Source organism: Indicator indicator, chromosome 27, assembly GCF_027791375.1.
Source record: "Indicator indicator isolate 239-I01 chromosome 27, UM_Iind_1.1, whole genome shotgun sequence".
Taxonomy (NCBI): Eukaryota; Metazoa; Chordata; class Aves; order Piciformes; family Indicatoridae; genus Indicator; species Indicator indicator.
Window position 1 is genome coordinate 1,521,488 of NC_072036.1, and position 20,755 is coordinate 1,542,242.

At 54.5% G+C, this 20,755-nt stretch overlaps 1 protein-coding gene across 1 annotated transcript in view; it reads left to right on the forward strand.

Moving 5' to 3' along the window:
- LAMA2 (laminin subunit alpha 2) overlaps nucleotides 1-20,755 on the forward strand; it is a 500,110-nt gene extending 479,355 nt beyond the window's left edge. Inside the window, exons 60-64 of the mRNA XM_054393014.1 lie at nucleotides 2,497-2,652; nucleotides 3,962-4,115; nucleotides 5,152-5,282; nucleotides 15,761-15,983; nucleotides 20,528-20,755. Coding sequence (XP_054248989.1) covers nucleotides 2,497-2,652; nucleotides 3,962-4,115; nucleotides 5,152-5,282; nucleotides 15,761-15,983; nucleotides 20,528-20,685 — 822 coding nt within the window. The 3' untranslated portion in view covers nucleotides 20,686-20,755. The remainder of the gene's footprint in view (nucleotides 1-2,496; nucleotides 2,653-3,961; nucleotides 4,116-5,151; nucleotides 5,283-15,760; nucleotides 15,984-20,527) is intronic.

The window sequence follows — 20,755 nt, forward strand, 5'->3', positions numbered from 1 at the left end:
GCCTTCTCTTCTCCAGGCTAAACATCCCCAGGGCTCTCAGCCTTTCCTCATCACACAGATGTTCCAGGCCCTTCACCATCCTCATAGCCTCCATGGAACACTCTCTAGTAAATCCCTGTCCCTCTTGAACTATGGAGCCCAAAACTGGATACAGCATTCCATTACTAGGGCAGAGCAGAGGGGCAGGGGAAGCTCTCTTGACCTGCTGGCCACACTCTTCTTAATGCATCCCAGGAGACCATTGGCCTTGTTGGCCACAAGGACACACTGCTGTCCCATTTACTACTCCCAGTGCTTGAAATGGGTGCCTCATTCCAGGACAAACAAAGCTGTGGCATGCCCAAGCTTTTAAAAGAAAGCCCAGGTCACAGAATCACAGAATCACCCAGCTTGGAAAAGACCTCAGAGATCATCAAGTCCAACCTATTGCCTAATCCCTAACACCTCCTGACAACTAAACCCTGGCTCCAATTGCCACAGCCAAGCTTTTTCTGAACACCTCCAGGGATGGTGACTCCACCACCTCCCTGGGCAGCACATCCCATGGCCAATTACTCTTTCTGGGAAGAACTTTCTCCTCACCTCCAGCCTGAACTTCCCCTGGCACAGCTTGAGACTGTGTCCTCTTGTTCTGGTGCTGGTTGCCTGGGAGAAGAGACCAACCCCCACCTGGCTACAACCTCCCTTCAGGTAGTTGTAGACAGCAATGAGGTCTCCCCTGAGCCTCCTCTTCTCCAGGCTAAACACCCCCAGCTCCCTCAGCCTCTCCTCACAGGGCTGTGCTCCAGACCCCTCCCCAGCCTCCTTGCCCTTCTCTGGACACATTCAAGCATCTCACTCAATGTCCTTCTTAAACTGAGGAAGCCAGAACTGGACACAGGACTCAAGTCCTTGCAGCAATTCTAATAAATAATAGTCATGGTGCCTCCTGATCCAGACAGGATCAGCAGGCATCAGGCCCCTCACTACAGGAAAGACATTGAGGTGCTGGAGCAGGTCCAGGGAAGGGCAATGAACCTGATGAAGTCTGGAGAACAGGGCTGGTGAGGAGCAGCTGAGGCACCTAGGATTGTTTGTTCTGGAGAAGAGGAGGCTGAAAGGAGCTTGTAGTGAGGTGGAGATGGATCTTTTATCCCTAGTTTCAAGAGGAAATGGCCTGAAATTGTGTCAGGGGAGACTTAGGTTGGATATTAGGAAAAAAATCTCCTTATGGGAGTGGTCAGGAATTGGAAGAGGCTCCTCAGGGAGGTGGTGGAGTCCCCAGCCCTGGAGGTGTTCCAGAAACATGTGGCCATGGCACTTGGGGCCATGGTTTGATGGCCATGATGGTGTTGGGCTGGTGGTTGGACTGGATGATCTTAGAGGGCTTTTCCAGCCCAAACAATTCTATGGTTCTATTACTAAAAGGAAGTCTCAGAGTCACAGAACCATAGAATTGTTTCAATTGGAAAAGCCCTCTGAGATCAGCAAGCTTGCACAAAAGCTTGCAGAGGAGCTCAGCACTGCTATTGCTTTCTCCTTTACTGTTACACATTGCTGCACAGGTGTGTTCTCCTGTGCTGCTACCTGTTTCAGCCTGTGAGGCTGGGCACAATCTGGGAGCACTATGTTGTCAAGTTGGGAGGGAGTGTGGATCTCCTGGAGGGTAGGAGGATGCTGCAGAGAGCCCTGGCCAGGCTGGGTCCATGGGCTGAGGCCAACAGGATGAGGTTTAACAAGGCCAAGGCAGGCTCCTACCCTTTGGCCACAACAACCCCATGCAGGCTAGAGCTGGGGGTGAGTGGCTGGAGAGCAGCCTGGCAGAGAGGGACCTGGGGGACAGCAGCTGGACAGGAGCCAGCAGTGTGCCCAGGCCAAGGGCATCCTGGCTTGTGTCAGGAGCAGTGTGGGCAGCAGCAGCAGGGATGGAATTCTGCCCTGTGCTGGGCACTGGTGAGGCCTCACCTCCAGCACTGTGTGCAGCTCTGGGCCCCTCACTGCAGCAGAGATCTTGAGGGGCTGGAGCAGGTCCAGAGGAGAGCAACGAGACTGGGGAGGGGGCTGGAGGGAAAGGCTGCTGAGGAGAGGCTGAGGGAGCTGGGGGTGTTCAGCCTGGGCAAGGGGAGGCTCAGGGGGGACCTTATCACTCTCTACAGCTACCTGAAGGGAAGTTGTAGTCAGGTGGGGGTCAGGCTCTGCTCCCAGGGAGCTTGCAGCAAGAGGAGAGGGCATGGCCTGAAGCTGTGCCAGGGGAGGGTTGGCTGTTAGGAAGCAATTCCTCATGGAAAGGGCAATCAGGCACTGGGATGGACTGCCCAGGGAGGTGGTGGAGTCACCATCCCTGGAGGTGTTTAAGAAAAGCTTGGATGTGGCACTTGGTGGCAGGGTGTAGCTGATGTGGTGGTGTTAGGTCATAGGCTGGGCTGGATGATCTCAGAGGTCCTTTCCAGCCTCAATAACTCTGTGGTCCTGTCAGCACACTCTCTGTGAGTGCATTGCATCTCTCTGCCTTTGCAGGTAAAGATCACCCGAAGCAAGCAGGAAGGGACCCTCACAGTGGATGGTGTTTCAAACAGCACTGTCAGCCCCAAGAAGGCTGATATCCTGGATGTGGTGGGCATGCTCTATGTTGGAGGGCTGCCCATTAACTACACAACTAGAAGAATTGGGCCGGTAAGGAGTCTGTTCAAGGTCTGTTGAATAACTTGAGTATGGTTGCAATTGGTACCAGTGTCCTCCCAGGTTGGTGTTGGTTTGCTTCTCCTTCAGACTGCTCAAGAATATGGATAAAAAAGGATTTTACTGGAGGTGCATTAAAGCCTTTCAGTGGAAAGATCTGGCCCAGAGTCATAGAATCATAGAATCATAGAATCATAGAATCCTAGAATCAGTCAGGGTTGGAAGGGGCCACAAGGCTCATCCAGTTCCAACCCCCCTGCCATGGACAGGGACACCTCACACTACATCAGGCTGGCCAGAGCCTCATCCAGCCTGGCCTTAAACACCTCCAGGGATGGGGCCTCAACCACCTCCCTGGACAACCCATTCCAGGCTCTCCCCACTCTCATGGGGAAGAACTACTTCCTTATCCAGCCTGAATCTCCCCACTTCCAGCTGTTTTTCATTCCCCCCAGTCCTGTCACTACCTGAGTCCAGTTAGTACAAAGAACTATAAAATTAGGTAAAGCAGAGTTAGTTATTCTCATGGAGAAGTAGAAAGATCCACATGCTTGTATCCACTGGGATCACTGCACAGCTGGAGGTCCTGAGTACTGCTTTGAGGCCTTTCCTCTCTGCACAACCCCAGCTCTCTCAGTCTGTCTCCAGAGCAGAGCAGCTCCAGCCCTCTGCTCATCCTTGTGGCCCTTCTTTGGCTGCCCCACATGGCACCTCCATACACCTGAGCATATCCCCTGGCTAACACAGTGGCCCTTGTCACTGTGGTCACCAGGCCTGTCTGTGGCTGTAACACAAAGCACCATGGCGTGGGGGCTTTGTTCACTGGAGGAGCTGTGGACCTGCACTAGCTCTGTCTTGCCATGCAGCATGAGGCCCATTGTAAAGTGATAAAGGAGGGAGGGGGGAAGCCTTAGTGAGATGAGCAGCAGCCCAGAGAGCTGCATCTTCACCCCCTCACAAAGCCCATAAGCCAGTCCATGAAGAAGGCAAAGCAGAGGCCATCAGCTGCCTGCTCTGCTGATGGCATTTGCTGTGTTTCCTGGTGCAGTGCATTATCTGAGGTCCCCTCCATTAAGGCAAACCCTGGTGACTCAGCTCACAACCCTCAGAAGCCATGCAATGCTAGCTTAGATCCCAGTGGCAGTCAGGCAGCAAGGATCAGCCATGCAAAACTGAGGCTGTGCTCAGCTCCAGCAGAGCAGCAGGGGACAGGACCTTCTTGATGACACACTCCAGGCCTTTCCCCTGAGCCTTTCAGCTGCCTCTGCACAGCTTCACCTTCTGTTTGGAATGCTGCCTGCAGGTCACCTACAGCATTGATGGCTGCATCAGAGGCTTCCACATGACAGAGGCACCTGTGGACCTGGATAACCCAACCTCCAGCTTCAGGGTTGGAAAGTGCTTTGCCACTGCACAGCAAGGGACATACTTCGATGGAACAGGCTATGCCAAAGCAGGTAACCAACAGGGATGATGCTGGTGGCCAGAGAGAGGGAGGATGCTGCTTTCAAAAGCTTCCAGTGCTTCCTAATTCCTGATGACTGGAGGCAAAGTGAGATGCAATCCTTGCTGCCAATCCAGAGTCTGAGAGCAGCTCTGCAGAGAAGGACTTGGGAGTGCTGGGTGGGGAGAGGCTGGACAGGAGCCAGCAATGGGCACTGGCAGCACAGAAGGCCAAGGGCAGCCTGGGCTGCATCCAAAGCAGTGTGGCCAGAGCTGGAGAGAGGAGATCCTGCCCTCTGCTCTGGGGACACCTCACCTGCAGGGCTGGGTCCAACTCTGGGGCCCTCAACACAAGAGAGACCTGGACCTGATGGAGAGGGTCTAGAGGAGGCCATGAAGATGATCAGAGGGCTGTAGCTACTCCTCTATGGGGACTGGCTGAGACAGGTATGGCTCTTCAGCCTGCAGAGGAAAAGCCTCTGGGGAGACGTTAGAGCTGCATTTCAATATCTGCAGGGGACCTACAGGAAGAAGGTTGGGGAGGGACTGTTCAGAAGGGCTTTTAGTGTTAGGACAAGGGGCAATGCTTTGAAACTGGAGCAGGGCAGATTTAGGTTGGGCATCAGGAGGAACTTCTGCACAATGAGGGTGGTGAAATACTGGAACAGGTTGCCCAGGAATGTGGTGGAGGCTCCATCCCTGGAGACATTCCAGGTCAAACTTGATGGGACCCTGAGCAACCTGATCTAGTTGGAGATATTCCTGCTGAGTGCAGGGGGGTTGTACTAGATGGCCTTTGCATCTGGCCAACCTGATGCATTCTGTGTTTCTCCGAATACTTGCCACTCCTGCTGGTCAGTCTCAGTGAGAATGAGGCTTGCTAGCAAGGTCTCTCCCTAGCACAGGCACCAGAGGAGTCACTTCCATGATGTCCCATGCAAAGGACTGAGGTTGTTCCCTGGCACTGCTGGCAGCCCTCTTTGGGGGATTATTAGTTCAAATGCACCAAATGCTTTTCTTCCTGCATCACTCTTCCCTGTTCTCTCCAAGTTGGTGCCTACAGGGTGGGAACAGACCTGCTGGTGGAATTGGAGTTCCGTACCACACGGCTGAGTGGTGTCCTCCTGGGAGTCAGCAGCCAGAAGATGGATGGGCTTGGGATCGAGCTGGTGGATGGGAAAGTGAGTAGCAGAGCATCCCTGGCTCCTGCCTGAGATGGGTTGAGAAAGCACAGCTGCTATGAATGCAGGGTTACTACCCCAGGGTGTCTGAATGCAGGGTTACTACCCCAGGGTGTCTGAATGCAGGGTTACTACCCCAGGGTGTCTGAATGCAGGGTTACTACTCCAGGGTGTCCGAATGCAGGGTTACTACTCCAGGGTGTCTGAATGCAGAGTTACTACCCCAGGGGGTCGAATGCAGGTTACTACCCAGGGGTCTGAATGCAGGTTACTACCCCAGGGGTCTGAATGCAGGTTACTACTCCAGGGTGTCTGAATGCAGGGTTACTAACCCAGGGTGTCCGAATGCAGGGTTACTACCCCAGGGGGTCTGAATGCAGAGTTACTACTCCAGGGGGTCTGAATGCAGGGTTACTACCCCAGGGGGTCTGAATGCAGGGTTACTACTCCAGGGTGTCTGAATGCAGGGTTACTACCCCAGGGGGTCTGAATGCAGGGTTACTACTCCAGGGTGTCTGAATGCAGAGTTACTACCCCAGGGGTCTGAATGCAGGGTTACTACCCCAGGGGTCTGAATGCAGGGTTACTACCCAGGGTGTCTGAATGCAGGGTTACTACCCCAGGGGGTCTGAATGCAGGGTTACTACACCAGGGTGTCTGAATGCAGGGTTACTACCCCAGGGGGTCTGAATGCAGAGTTACTACCCCAGGGGGTCTGAATGCAGGGTTACTACCCCAGGGGGTCTGAATGCAGGGTTACTACCCCAGGGGGTCTGAATGCAGGGTTACTACCCCAGGGTGTCTGAATGCAGGGTTACTACTCCAGGGGGTCTGAATGCAGGGTTACTACCCCAGGGGGTCTGAATGCAGAGTTACTACCCCAGGGGTCTGAATGCAGGGTTACTACCCCAGGGGGTCTGAATGCAGGGTTACTACCCCAGGGTGTCTGAATGCAGGGTTACTACCCCAGGGGGTCTGAATGCAGGGTTACTACCCCAGGGGGTCTGAATGCAGAGTTACTACCCAGGGGGTCTGAATGCAGGGTTACTACCCAGGGGGTCTGAATGCAGGGTTACTAACCCAGGGGGTCTGAATGCAGGGTTACTACCCAGGGGGTCTGAATGCAGGGTTACTACCCCAGGGGGTCTGAATGCAGGGTTACTACCCCAGGGTGTCTGAATGCAGGGTTACTACCCCAGGGGGTCTGAATGCAGAGTTACTACCCCAGGGTGTCTGAATGCAGGGTTACTACTCCAGGGTGTCTGAATGCAGGGTTACTAACCCAGGGGGTCTGAATGCAGAGTTACTACCCCAGGGTGTCTGAATGCAGGGTTACTACCCCAGGGGGTCTGAATGCAGAGTTACTACCCCAGGGGGTCTGAATGCAGGGTTACTACCCCAGGGTGTCTGAATGCAGGGTTACTACCCAGGGGGTCTGAATGCAGGGTTACTACCCAGGGGGTCTGAATGCAGGGTTACTACCCCAGGGTGTCTGAATGCAGGGTTACTACCCAGGGGTCTGAATGCAGGGTTACTACCCAGGGGGTCTGAATGCAGGGTTACTACCCCAGGGGGTCTGAATGCAGGGTTACTACCCCAGGGTGTCTGAATGCAGGGTTACTACCCCAGGGGGTCTGAATGCAGAGTTACTACCCCAGGGGGTCCGAATGCAGGGTTACTACTCCAGGGTGTCTGAATGCAGGGTTACTAACCCAGGGGGTCTGAATGCAGGGTTACTACCCAGGGGGTCCGAATGCAGGGTTACTACCCCAGGGTGTCTGAATGCAGGGTTACTACCCCAGGGGGTCTGAATGCAGGGTTACTACCCCAGGGGGTCTGAATGCAGGGTTACTACCCCAGGGGGTCTGAATGCAGGGTTACTACTCCAGGGTGTCTGAATGCAGAGTTACTACCCCAGGGGGTCTGAATGCAGGGTTACTACCCCAGGGGGTCTGAATGCAGGGTTACTACTCCAGGGTGTCTGAATGCAGGGTTACTACCCCAGGGTGTCTGAATGCAGGGTTACTAAGCCAGGGGGTCCGAATGCAGAGTTACTACCCAGGGGGTCTGAATGCAGGGTTACTACCCAGGGGGTCTGAATGCAGGGTTACTACTCCAGGGTGTCTGAATGCAGGGTTACTACCCAGGGTGTCTGAATGCAGGGTTACTACCCCAGGGGGTCTGAATGCAGAGTTACTACCCCAGGGGGTCTGAATGCAGGGTTACTACCCCAGGGGGTCTGAATGCAGGGTTACTAACTCAGGGGGTCTGAATGCAGGGTTACTACCCCAGGGGGTCTGAATGCAGGGTTACTACTCCAGGGGGTCTGAATGCAGGGTTACTAACCCAGGGGGTCTGAATGCAGAGTTACTACCCCAGGGGGTCTGAATGCAGGGTTACTACCCCAGGGGGTCCGAATGCAGGGTTACTACCCCAGGGTGTCTGAATGCAGGGTTACTACCCCAGGGGGTCTGAATGCAGGGTTACTACCCCAGGGGGTCTGAATGCAGAGTTACTACCCCAGGGTGTCTGAATGCAGGGTTACTACCCTAGGGGGTCTGAATGCAGGGTTACTACCCCAGGGGGTCTGAATGCAGAGTTACTACCCCAGGGTGTCTGAATGCAGGGTTACTACCCCAGGGGGTCTGAATGCAGGGTTACTACCCCAGGGGGTCTGAATGCAGGGTTATTACCCCAGGGGGTCTGAATGCAGAGTTACTACCCCAGGGTGTCTGAATGCAGGGTTACTACCCAGGGGGTCTGAATGCAGGGTTACTACCCCAGGGGGTCTGAATGCAGGGTTACTACCCCAGGGTGTCTGAATGCAGGGTTACTACCCCAGGGGGTCTGAATGCAGGGTTACTACTCCAGGGGGTCTCAATGCAGAGTTACTACCCCAGGGTGTCTGAATGCAGGGTTACTACCCCAGGGGGTCTGAATGCAGAGTTACTAACCCAGGGTGTCTGAATGCAGGGTTACTACCCCAGGGGGTCTGAATGCAGGGTTACTACCCCAGGGGGTCTGAATGCAGGGTTACTACCCCAGGGTGTCCGAATGCAGGGTTACTACCCCAGGGGGTCCGAATGCAGGGTTACTACCCCAGGGGGTCTGAATGCAGGGTTACTACCCCAGGGTGTCTGAATGCAGGGTTACTACCCCAGGGGGTCTGAATGCAGGGTTACTACCCAGGGGGTCTGAATGCAGGGTTACTACCCAGGGGTCTGAATGCAGGGTTACTACCCAGGGGTCTGAATGCAGGGTTACTACCCCAGGGGTCTGAATGCAGGGTTACTACCCCAGGGGGTCTGAATGCAGGGTTACTACCCCAGGGGTCTGAATGCAGGGTTACTACCCAGGGGGTCTGAATGCAGGGTTACTACCCCAGGGTGTCTGAATGCAGGGTTACTACCCCAGGGGTCTGAATGCAGGTTACTACCCAGGGTGTCTGAATGCAGGGTTACTACCCCAGGGGGTCTGAATGCAGGTTACTACCCCAGGGGGTCTGAATGCAGGGTTACTACCCAGGGGTCTGAATGCAGGGTTACTACCCCAGGGGGTCTGAATGCAGGGTTACTACCCAGGGGGTCTGAATGCAGGGTTACTACCCCAGGGTGTCTGAATGCAGGGTTACTACCCCAGGGTGTCTGAATGCAGGGTTACTACCCTAGGGGGTCTGAATGCAGGGTTACTACCCCAGGGGGTCTGAATGCAGAGTTACTACCCCAGGGTGTCTGAATGCAGGGTTACTACCCCAGGGGGTCTGAATGCAGGGTTACTACTCCAGGGTGTCTGAATGCAGGGTTACTACCCCAGGGGGTCTGAATGCAGGGTTACTACCCCAGGGGGTCTGAATGCAGGGTTACTACTCCAGGGTGTCTGAATGCAGGGTTACTACCCCAGGGGGTCTGAATGCAGTGTTACTACCCCAGGGTGTCTGAATGCAGGGTTACTACCCCAGGGGGTCTGAATGCAGGGTTACTACCCCAGGGGGTCTGAATGCAGAGTTACTACCCCAGGGGGTCTGAATGCAGGGTTACTACCCAGGGTGTCTGAATGCAGGGTTACTACCCCAGGGGGTCTGAATGCAGGGTTACTACCCAGGGGGTCTGAATGCAGGGTTACTACCCCAGGGGGTCTGAATGCAGGGTTACTACCCAGGGGGTCTGAATGCAGGGTTACTACCCAGGGGGTCTGAATGCAGGGTTACTAACCCAGGGGGTCTGAATGCAGGGATACTACCCCAGGGTGTCTGAATGCAGGGTTACTACCCCAGGGGGTCTGAATGCAGGGTTACTACTCCAGGGGGTCTGAATGCAGAGTTACTACCCCAGGGGGTCTGAATGCAGGGTTACTACCCCAGGGGGTCTGAATGCAGGGTTACTACCCCAGGGGGTCCGAATGCAGGGTTACTACTCCAGGGTGTCTGAATGCAGGGTTACTACCCCAGGGGGTCCGAATGCAGGGTTACTACCCCAGGGGGTCTGAATGCAGGGTTACTACCCCAGGGGGTCCGAATGCAGGGTTACTACCCCAGGGGGTCTGAATGCAGGGTTACTACCCCAGGGGGTCTGAATGCAGGGTTACTACCCCAGGGGGTCCGAATGCAGGGTTACTACTCCAGGGTGTCTGAATGCAGGGTTACTACCCCAGGGGGTCTGAATGCAGGGTTACTACCCCAGGGGGTCTGAATGCAGGGTTACTACTCCAGGGTGTCTGAATGCAGAGTTACTACCCCAGGGGGTCTGAATGCAGGGTTACTACCCAGGGTGTCTGAATGCAGAGTTACTACCCCAGGGGGTCTGAATGCAGGGTTACTACCCAGGGGGTCTGAATGCAGAGTTACTACCCCAGGGTGTCTGAATGCAGGGTTACTACCCCAGGGTGTCTGAATGCAGAGTTACTACCCCAGGGGGTCTGAATGCAGAGTTACGACTCCAGGGGGTCTGAATGCAGGGTTACTACCCCAGGGGGTCTGAATGCAGGGTTACTACCCCAGGGTGTCTGAATGCAGAGTTACTAAGCCAGGGGGTCTGAATGCAGGGTTACTAACCCAGGGGGTCTGAATGCAGAGTTACTACCCCAGGGGGTCTGAATGCAGGGTTACTACTCCAGGGGGTCTGAATGCAGGGTTACTACCCCAGGGGGTCTGAATGCAGGGTTACTACTCCAGGGGGTCTGAATGCAGGGTTACTACCCCAGGGGGTCTGAATGCAGGGTTACTACCCCAGGGGGTCCGAATGCAGGGTTACTACCCCAGGGTGTCTGAATGCAGGGTTACTACCCCAGGGGGTCTGAATGCAGGGTTACTACCCAGGGTCGATGCAGGTTACTACCCAGGGGTCTGAATGCAGGGTTACTACCCCAGGGTGTCTGAATGCAGGGTTACTACCCCAGGGGGTCTGAATGCAGGTTACTACCCAGGGGTCTGAATGCAGGGTTACTACCCCAGGGGGTCTGAATGCAGGGTTACTACTCCAGGGGGTCTGAATGCAGGGTTACTACCCCAGGGGGTCTGAATGCAGGGTTACTACTCCAGGGGGTCTGAATGCAGGGTTACTACCCAGGGGGTCTGAATGCAGGGTTACTACCCCAGGGGGTCTGAATGCAGGGTTACTACCCCAGGGGTCTGAATGCAGGGTTACTACCCCAGGGGGTCTGAATGCAGGGTTACTACCCCAGGGGGTCTGAATGCAGGGTTACTACCCAGGGGTCTGAATGCAGGGTTACTACCCCAGGGGGTCTGAATGCAGGGTTACTACCCCAGGGTGTCTGAATGCAGGGTTACTACCCCAGGGGGTCTGAATGCAGGGTTACTACTCCAGGGGGTCTGAATGCAGGGTTACTACCCCAGGGGGTCTGAATGCAGGGTTACTACCCCAGGGGGTCCGAATGCAGGGTTACTACCCCAGGGTGTCTGAATGCAGGGTTACTACTCCAGGGGGTCTGAATGCAGGGTTACTACCCCAGGGTGTCTGAATGCAGGGTTACTAAGCCAGGGGGTCCGAATGCAGAGTTACTAAGCCAGGGGGTCTGAATGCAGGGTTACTACTCCAGGGTGTCTGAATGCAGGGTTACTACCCCAGGGGGTCTGAATGCAGGGTTACTACCCCAGGGGGTCTGAATGCAGGGTTACTACCCCAGGGGGTCCGAATGCAGGGTTACTACCCCAGGGGGTCTGAATGCAGGGTTACTACCCCAGGGGGTCTGAATGCAGAGTTACTAACCCAGGGGGTCTGAATGCAGGGTTACTACTCCAGGGGGTCTGAATGCAGGGTTACTACCCCAGGGGGTCTGAATGCAGGGTTTCTAACCCAGGGGGTCTGAATGCAGGGTTACTACCCCAGGGGGTCTGAATGCAGGGTTACTACCTCAGGGGGTCTGAATGCAGGGTTACTACTCCAGGGTGTCTGAATGCAGGGTTACTACCCCAGGGGGTCTGAATGCAGGGTTACTACCCCAGGGGGTCCGAATGCAGGGTTACTACCCCAGGGTGTCTGAATGCAGGGTTACTACCCCAGGGGGTCTGAATGCAGGGTTACTATCCCAGGGGGTCTGAATGCAGAGTTACTACCCCAGGGGGTCTGAATGCAGGGTTTCTACTCCAGGGTGTCTGAATGCAGGGTTACTACCCCAGGGGGTCTGAATGCAGGGTTACTAACTCAGGGGGTCTGAATGCAGGGTTACTACCCCAGGGGGTCTGAATGCAGGGTTACTACTCCAGGGGGTCTGAATGCAGGGTTACTAACCCAGGGGGTCTGAATGCAGAGTTACTACCCCAGGGGGTCTGAATGCAGGGTTACTACCCCAGGGTGTCTGAATGCAGGGTTACTAACCCAGGGGGTCTGAATGCAGGGTTACTACTCCAGGGGGTCTGAATGCAGGGTTACTACCCCAGGGGGTCTGAATGCAGGGTTACTACCCCAGGGGGTCTGAATGCAGGGTTACTACCCCAGGGGGTCTGAATGCAGGGTTACTACCCAGGGGTCTGAATGCAGGGTTACTACCCCAGGGGGTCTGAATGCAGGGTTACTAACCCAGGGGGTCTGAATGCAGGGTTACTACCCAGGGTGTCTGAATGCAGGGTTACTACCCCAGGGGGTCTGAATGCAGGGTTACTACTCCAGGGGGTCTGAATGCAGGGTTACTACCCCAGGGGTCTGAATGCAGGGTTACTACCCAGGGGGTCTGAATGCAGGGTTACTACTCCAGGGGGTCTGAATGCAGGGTTACTACCCCAGGGGGTCTGAATGCAGGGTTACTACCCCAGGGGGTCTGAATGCAGGGTTACTACCCAGGGTGTCTGAATGCAGAGTTACTACCCCAGGGGGTCCGAATGCAGGGTTACTACTCCAGGGTGTCTGAATGCAGGGTTACTAACCCAGGGGGTCTGAATGCAGGGTTACTACTCCAGGGGGTCTGAATGCAGGGTTACTACCCCAGGGTGTCCGAATGCAGGGTTACTACTCCAGGGTGTCTGAATGCAGGGTTACTACCCCAGGGTGTCCGAATGCAGGGTTACTACCCCAGGGGGTCTGAATGCAGGGTTACTACCCCAGGGTGTCTGAATGCAGGGTTACTAAGCCAGGGGGTCTGAATGCAGGGTTACTACCCCAGGGGGTCTGAATGCAGAGTTACTAAGCCAGGGGGTCTGAATGCAGGGTTACTACCCCAGGGGGTCTGAATGCAGGGTTACTACTCCAGGGGGTCTGAATGCAGGGTTACTACTCCAGGGTGTCTGAATGCAGGGTTACTAACCCAGGGGGTCCGAATGCAGGGTTACTACTCCAGGGGGTCTGAATGCAGGGTTACTACCCCAGGGTGTCTGAATGCAGGGTTACTACCCCAGGGTGTCTGAATGCAGGGTTACTACCCCAGGGGGTCTGAATGCAGGGTTACTACTCCAGGGGGTCTGAATGCAGGGTTACTACCCCAGGGTGTCTGAATGCAGAGTTACTACCCCAGGGTGTCTGAATGCAGGGTTACTACCCCAGGGGGTCTGAATGCAGGGTTACTACCCAGGGGGTCTGAATGCAGGGTTACTACCCCAGGGGGTCTGAATGCAGGGTTACTACTCCAGGGGGTCTGAATGCAGGGTTACTACCCCAGGGGGTCTGAATGCAGGGTTACTACCCCAGGGGGTCTGAATGCAGGGTTACTACTCCAGGGGGTCTGAATGCAGAGTTACTAACCCAGGGGGTCCGAATGCAGGGTTACTACCCCAGGGGGTCCGAATGCAGAGTTACTACCCCAGGGTGTCTGAATGCAGGGTTACTACCCCAGGGGGTCTGAATGCAGGGTTACTACCCCAGGGGGTCTGAATGCAGGGTTACTACTCCAGGGGGTCGGAATGCAGGGTTACTACCCAGGGTGTCTGAATGCAGGGTTACTACCCCAGAGGGTCTGAATGCAGGGTTACTACCCCAGGGGGTCTGAATGCAGGGTTACTACCCCAGGGGGTCTGAATGCAGGGTTACTACTCCAGGGGGTCTGAATGCAGGGTTACTACCCCAGGGGGTCTGAATGCAGGGTTACTACCCCAGGGTGTCTGAATGCAGAGTTACTACCCCAGGGGGTCTGAATGCAGGGTTACTACCCCAGGGGGTCTGAATGCAGAGTTACTACCCCAGGGTGTCTGAATGCAGAGTTACTACCCCAGGGGGTCTGAATGCAGGGTTACTACCCCAGGGGGTCTGAATGCAGGGTTACTACCCCAGGGGGTCTGAATGCAGGGTTACTACCCAGGGGGTCTGAATGCAGGGTTACTACCCCAGGGGTCTGAATGCAGAGTTACTACCCCAGGGTGTCTGAATGCAGGGTTACTACCCCAGGGGGTCTGAATGCAGGGTTACTACCCCAGGGGGTCTGAATGCAGGGTTACTACCCCAGGGTGTCTGAATGCAGAGTTACTACCCCAGGGTGTCTGAATGCAGGGTTACTACCCCAGGGGGTCTGAATGCAGGGTTACTACCCCAGGGTGTCTGAATGCAGAGTTACTACCCCAGGGTGTGCGTCTCCGGGAATGCAGGGTTACTACCCCAGGGGGTCTGAATGCAGGGTTACTACTCCAGGGTGTCTGAATGCAGGGTTACTACCCCAGGGGGTCTGAATGCAGGGTTACTACCCCAGGGGGTCTGAATGCAGAGTTACTACCCCAGGGGGTCTGAATGCAGGGTTACTACCCCAGGGGGTCTGAATGCAGAGTTACTACCCCAGGGGGTCCGAATGCAGGGTTACTAACCCAGGGGGTCTGAATGCAGGGTTACTACTCCAGGGGGTCTGAATGCAGAGTTACTAACCCAGGGGGTCTGAATGCAGGGTTTCTAACCCAGGGGGTCTGAATGCAGAGTTACTACCCCAGGGGGTCTGAATGCAGGGTTACTAACCCAGGGTGTCTGAATGCAGGGTTACTACCCCAGGGTGTCTGAATGCAGAGTTACTACCCCAGGGGGTCTGAATGCAGGGTTACTACCCCAGGGTGTCTTGACCATTATCAGAGTCATGGAATCATAAGTGGTTTGGGTTGGAAGGGACCTCAAAGCTCATCCAGTTCCAACCCCTGCCATGGGCAGGGACACTTCCCATCAGCTCAGGTTACTCAAGGCCTCATCCAGCCTGGCCTTGAGCACCTCCAGGGAGGGGGCATTCACAACCTCCCTGGGCAACCTGTTCCAGTGTCTCACCACCCTCACTTGAAAGAAGTTTCTCCTAAGCCAGCAATTTCTTCCTGTATCCAGCATTTGCCCTTTCCTTTACATCAAGAGGCTTTTACAAAGCTCTTTTAAAAGATTAAGTAACCAAGTCTCCTAAAACTGCCACATCATTTGTGAGAGTAGGGCAAGTCCTGAGGACAGCTTTGTCCGTGGTTTGCCAGCTTCCTGTGTAGATCTTGTACTTCACAGCCTGGAAAACCATTCAGGTATCTGGCAAGCAGTTGGAGCCAAGGATTTCAGAGTCTTTTCCAACCAAAACCATTCCATGATTCTCTGATTCCATTACCTATCACTCTGATGAGCTTGGGGTGGGGTGGTGATCCCAAAATGAAGACAAAACAATGGAAAAATCACTATGAGGGTGGTGGAAGACTGGAACAGGTTGCCCAGGGAGGTGGTTGAGGCTCCTTCCATGGAGATATTCAAGGTAAGACTTAATGAGGTCCTGGGCAGCCTGATCTAGTTGGGGATGTCCCTGCTGACTGCAGCGGGGCTGGACTGGATGAGCTTTGGAGGTCCCTTCTGGCCCAGTCCATTCTATCCTTCTATGATTCCATGAAAAATGAAAAGCTCTACCACAGTCCTGAGTACTGCCATTAGTGTTTATCTGACTGACATAACCCAGGCCCCAGAGGCACAGCAAGCCTTAAATGAGAGCTTCAGAGCATGCAGTCAGAGCATCTTGACCTTAAGTTCAAAGGCCAAGGGCCAGCCTCCAGCTGGGGAGCTGTTTTGAGGGGCAGCTGACTCCCTTGCCGCTCTCCCCAGGTGATGTTCCACGTGGACAACGGCGCAGGCAGGTTCTCTGCTGTCCATGAGCCTGCGGCCCCAGGCAGGCTGTGTGATGGGCAGTGGCACAAGGTGGTGGCAAAGAAGATCAAGCACCGTTTGGAGCTGACTGTGGATGGCAGCCAGGTGGATGGGAGCAGCCCAAACACAGCCTCCAGCTCAGCAGATACCAACGACCCTCTCTTTGTTGGAGGATACCCTGGTGAGCACTGCCCACACCAGTGAGGCTTTTCTTCTACTCCAGCAGCAGCACTGCCTCAGGACTGTTTTCCATGCCCTCCAGGTGCTGTGCTAGAGGGAGTGGGTGAGGCTGTCCAGCTGTGTGCCAGCTGTTGTAGGAGCTTGCATCTGTGTCCTGCTCCATTGCAGAACACGGAGCACCTAGGGGCTCCACTTGGTGGGGGTTGGTCTCTTCACACATGTGACAAGTGACAGACATGAGGAAATGGCCTCAGGCTGGGCCAGGGGAGGTTCAGGTTGGAGATTAGGAACAATTTCTTCTCAGCAAGGGTTCTGGCACAGGCTGCCCAGGGAGGTGCTGGAGACACCATCTCTGGAGGTGTACACAGGGTGTTTGGATGTGGTGCTGAGGGATGTGGTTCAGTGTTAGTGGCTTAGTAGCAGTAGTGTGGTTGTGAGCTCTGGGCAACTAGAACAGAAAGGCTGTGGATGTGCTTCCTCCCTGGAGGTGTTCAAGGCCAGGCTGGATGAGGCCTTGAGCAAGCTGTGCTGGTGGGAGGTGTCCCTGCCCATGGCAGGGGTTGGAACTGGATGAGCTTGAAGGTCCCTTCCAACCTAACCCCTTCTGTGAATGAATCTATGGATCTCAAAGGTCTCCTCAAACCTCAGCTGTTCTCTGATTCCATGATTCCCAGCACCCCCTGCCCAGTTTCACATGCAGGCAGTGTCACAGAGGAGCAGTCAAACTTTCTGCCTTCTGCTGCCCACAGGCTCCCTCTTAAAAGGTTCTGTTTAGCAGCAGCAGCAGCAGCAGAGTAGTTACATTTGAATAGCAACAGCATTTGGCAAGCTGAAATTTAACTGAAGGATGGCTCCATGCTCCTGGGACCAGGGCACTCTGTGTGTAAATCAGCCTGCAACACTTGAGGGACTGTGGACAACAGTTCACAGAGAAGAGGCTGAGGGAGACCTCATTGCTCTCTGCAGCTCCCTGAAGGGAGGTTGGAGTGAGGAGGGAGCAGCCTCTGCTCCTTGGTGGCAAGAGACAGGAGCAGAGGAAATGGTTCCAAGCTGCACCAAGGGAGGCTCAGGCTGGAGCTCAGGAAATATTTCTGCACTGGAAGGGCTCTCAGACATTGGAAGAGGCTGCCCAGGGCAGTGCTGGAGTCACCATCCAGTTCTGGGCTCCCCAGGTCAAGAGGGACAGGGATCTACTAGAGAGAGCCCAAGGGAGAGCTACCAGGATGCTGAAGGGACTGGAAGAGAGGCTGAGAGCCCTGGGGCTGTTTGGTCTGGAGAGAAGACTGAGAGGGGATTTAATAAATGTTTATCAATGTCTGAGGGCTGGGGGGCAAGAGGGAGGGGACAGGGACAGGCTCTGCTCAGTTGCACCCTGGGATAGGACAAGAGGCAAGGGATGGAGACTCCAGCACAGGAGGTTTCACCTCACCATGAGGAGGAACTTCTTCAGTGTGAGGGTCCCAGAGCCCTGGAGCAGGCTGCCCAGAGAGGTTGTGGAGTCTCCTTCTCTGGAGCCTTTCCAGCCCTGCCTGGATGTGTTCCTGTGTGCCCTGTGCTGGATTCTCTGGTCCTGCTCTGGCAGGGGGTTGGACTGGAAGATCTCCAGAGGTCCCTTCCAACCCCTAACATCTGTGATCTGTGAGCTGTGCTCTGTGATCCTGTGACCATCCCCTGGGGATGTTCAAGCAGCATGGACCTGGTGCTTAGGGACATGGTTTAGTGCTGACCCTTCGGTGCTGCGTCGAGGGTTGGCCTGGATGAGCTTGGAAGTCTCTTCGAACTAAATGTGTTCTGTGAGGGGAGACCATCGCTTTCTGATTCATATCTTCTCCTACTCTGGTGGGTTTTAAAGGAAAAAAAAAAAGATATTTTCTACTCAGTTCTCTGGAAGCCCTTGAGAGAATTGGCTTCATGCAGAGGTAAGTGAACAGCATCCAGAGCTCTTCATCTTCCACTAAGCTGATAATGAATGTCAGAATCCATCTGCTCATGGACAATCAATAAGTTTATCTAGTAGAAATTTCCTTTCTGGAGACACAGCTAAGATGTTTGCAAAGCAATGATCTTATTTCATTGATGATCAAAGTTTCCCTCAAGTTTGTTAACAAAAAAGTGTTTGCAGTGTGGGTTTGCTCTGGTGAGAGCTGAGGGCAAGATGCCTCTGGAGTGGATTCATAGATTGCTTTCAGTTGGAAAGGACCTTAAAGGCCATCCAGTTCCAATCCCCTGCTGATAGTTAGAGAATCACAGAATTGTTTCAGTTGGAAAAGACTTTTAAGATCATTGAACCCAATTCTTAACCCAGCACCACCACGGCCACCAAACCCTGGCCCCAGGTGCCACGGCCACACCTTTCTGGAACACCTCCAGGGATGGGGACTCCACCACCTCCCTGGGCAGCCTCTGCCAATCCCTGACCACTCTTGCAGCAAAGAAATTTTTCCTCGTCTCCAACCTAACCCTCCCCTGGCACAATTTCAGGCCAGTTCCTCTTGTCCTGTCACCTGATCCTAGGGAGAGGAGACCTGGCAGTTGTTTCTCAGCCAGATGTTGTCCCCCATGCAATGTGTGGTACAGTGCCTCCAAAAGGTCCTTCTCTCAAGCTTCAGAACCTTTCCAAAGCTACTCTTGATGCTAAGCTATGAGAGTTGTAGAGCAGTCACAGTGATTATCAACAGCTTTGTGTCAGAAGGAAAACAGCCATTTTATAACAACAAAAAAACAGATTCTAGCCCTAAAGAAGCATTGCAGATGGAGTTAGTGTCTTGTTCTGGACCCCACAGCAGGGATTTAACAACCCTACAAGCGCAGCTGAACGCCTCACATGTCTCTTGCTGTCCAGCCTAGCTCATCCAGGATGGCCTTCCAGGATCTGAAGGGGGCTACAAGAAAGCTGGGGAGGGACTTTTGAGGGTGTCAGGGAGTGATAGGACTGGGGGGAATGGAATAAAGCTGGAAGTGGGGAGATTCAGATTAGATGTTAGGAAGAAGTTCTTCCTCATGAGGGTGGTGAGAGACTGGAACAGGTTGCCCAGGGAGGTGGTGGAAGCCTGGAGGTTTTTGCAGCCAGGCTGGATGTGGCTGTGAGCAACTTGCTGTAGTGTGAGGTGTCCCTGGCCATGGCAGGGGGGTTGGAACTGGCTGAGCCTTGAGGTCCCTTCCAACCCTGACAATTCTATGGTTCTAAGATGTGTTTGAAGATTGCCTCATCATGACTTTCAAAGAGCAGTGTGATGGGATGGTGTCAAATTAGTGTTGGGATTCCCCAGCCCTCCTCAGGCTTCCCCTGGCTGCAGGAACAGTGCAAAGTGAGGGCCCAGAGGGCACTGTCAGCAGATTTGCTGAGCAGTGCCTGACACCCCCCAGGCTGTGCTGCCATGCAGTGTGACCTGGCCAGGCTGGAGAGCTTTGCCGGGAGAAACCCAGAGGAATTCAGCCAGGACAAGTGTAGGGTCCTGCACCTGGGGAAGAACAACCCCATGGACCAGTACAGGTTAGAGAGCAGCTCTGGGAGTGCTGGAGGTGTCCCTGCCCATGGCAGGGGGGTTGGAACTGGATGATCTTGAAGGTCCCTTCCAGCCCAAACCATTCCATGAGTCTGTGTATGCATCCTTTGGCCATTTCCCTTCATGTCTTCTATGTCCCATATCTGGGCTGCATGGTTTGCAGCAGCAGCTGAAACATGTCCAGGTGGCCAAGAAAGCCAAAGGCCTCCTGGCTGGGATCAGCAATGCTGTGTCCAGCAGGAGCAGGGAGGGGATTGTCCCCTGGGACTCAGCTCTGGGGAGGTCACACCTGGAGTGCTGTGTCCAGGTTTGGGCACTCAATCCAAGAGAGATGTGGAGGTGCTGGGGCCAGGGCAGAGGAGGGCAAGGAAGCTGTGAAGGGCCTGGAGAATAAATCTGATGAGAGACTGAAGGAGCTGGGGATGGTTAGTGTGAAACAGAGGAGGCTGAGGAGAGACCTCCTGGCTGTCTCCAGCTCCCTGAAAGGAGGTTGTGGAGAGGTTGGTGCTGGGTTCTGCTCACAGGGAATTAGTGACAGAACAAGAGGGAACAGCCTCAAGCTGCCTCTGGGTAGTTTAGACTGGACAGTAGGAAACATTTTTTCATGGCAAGAGTGGTCAGGGACTGGAATGTGCTGCCCAGGGAGGTGGTGGAGTCCCCAAGCCTGGAGGTGTTTCAAGTTGGTTTGGATGTGGTGCTTGGGGCTATGGTTCAGGGGTGACCCTTGCACAGTAGGGTTCTGGGATGGACTTGGTGATCCTGAGGGTCTCTTCCAACCTGAATGTTGATTCTGTGATTCTGTGACTCTGTGTTCAGGTTCTGCCAGTGTCATCCTGGGGCAGACAAGGGGAAGAAGCCTCCATTGGCACCCCTGACACAGACATTTAGCACATCCCTTCATCATGTTTGCCATTTCTTTAGTAAAGAGCTAATAAACCACTGCTGGGAACATCTCTTCTCCTGCAGGACTCTGGAAGAACTAACAAGGACCAGCTCCAACTAACAGCTCACCTTCTGCCTCTTTGTTCTTCTCCTTCAGATGGTGTGACCCAGTTTGGGCTGACCACCAACATCCATTTCAAAGGCTGCATTCGATTCCTGAAGCTCACCAAGGGCACTGCTAAGCCTCAGGAGATGAACTTCAGCAAAGCTCTGGAGCTGAAGGGTGTGCAGCCACTGTCGTGTCCTGCAGACTGAGGGCCACCCAGCAGCTCTGGGGCTCTTCATGTAAGCACTTCAGGTTAAAAAAACAAACAAAAAAAAAAAA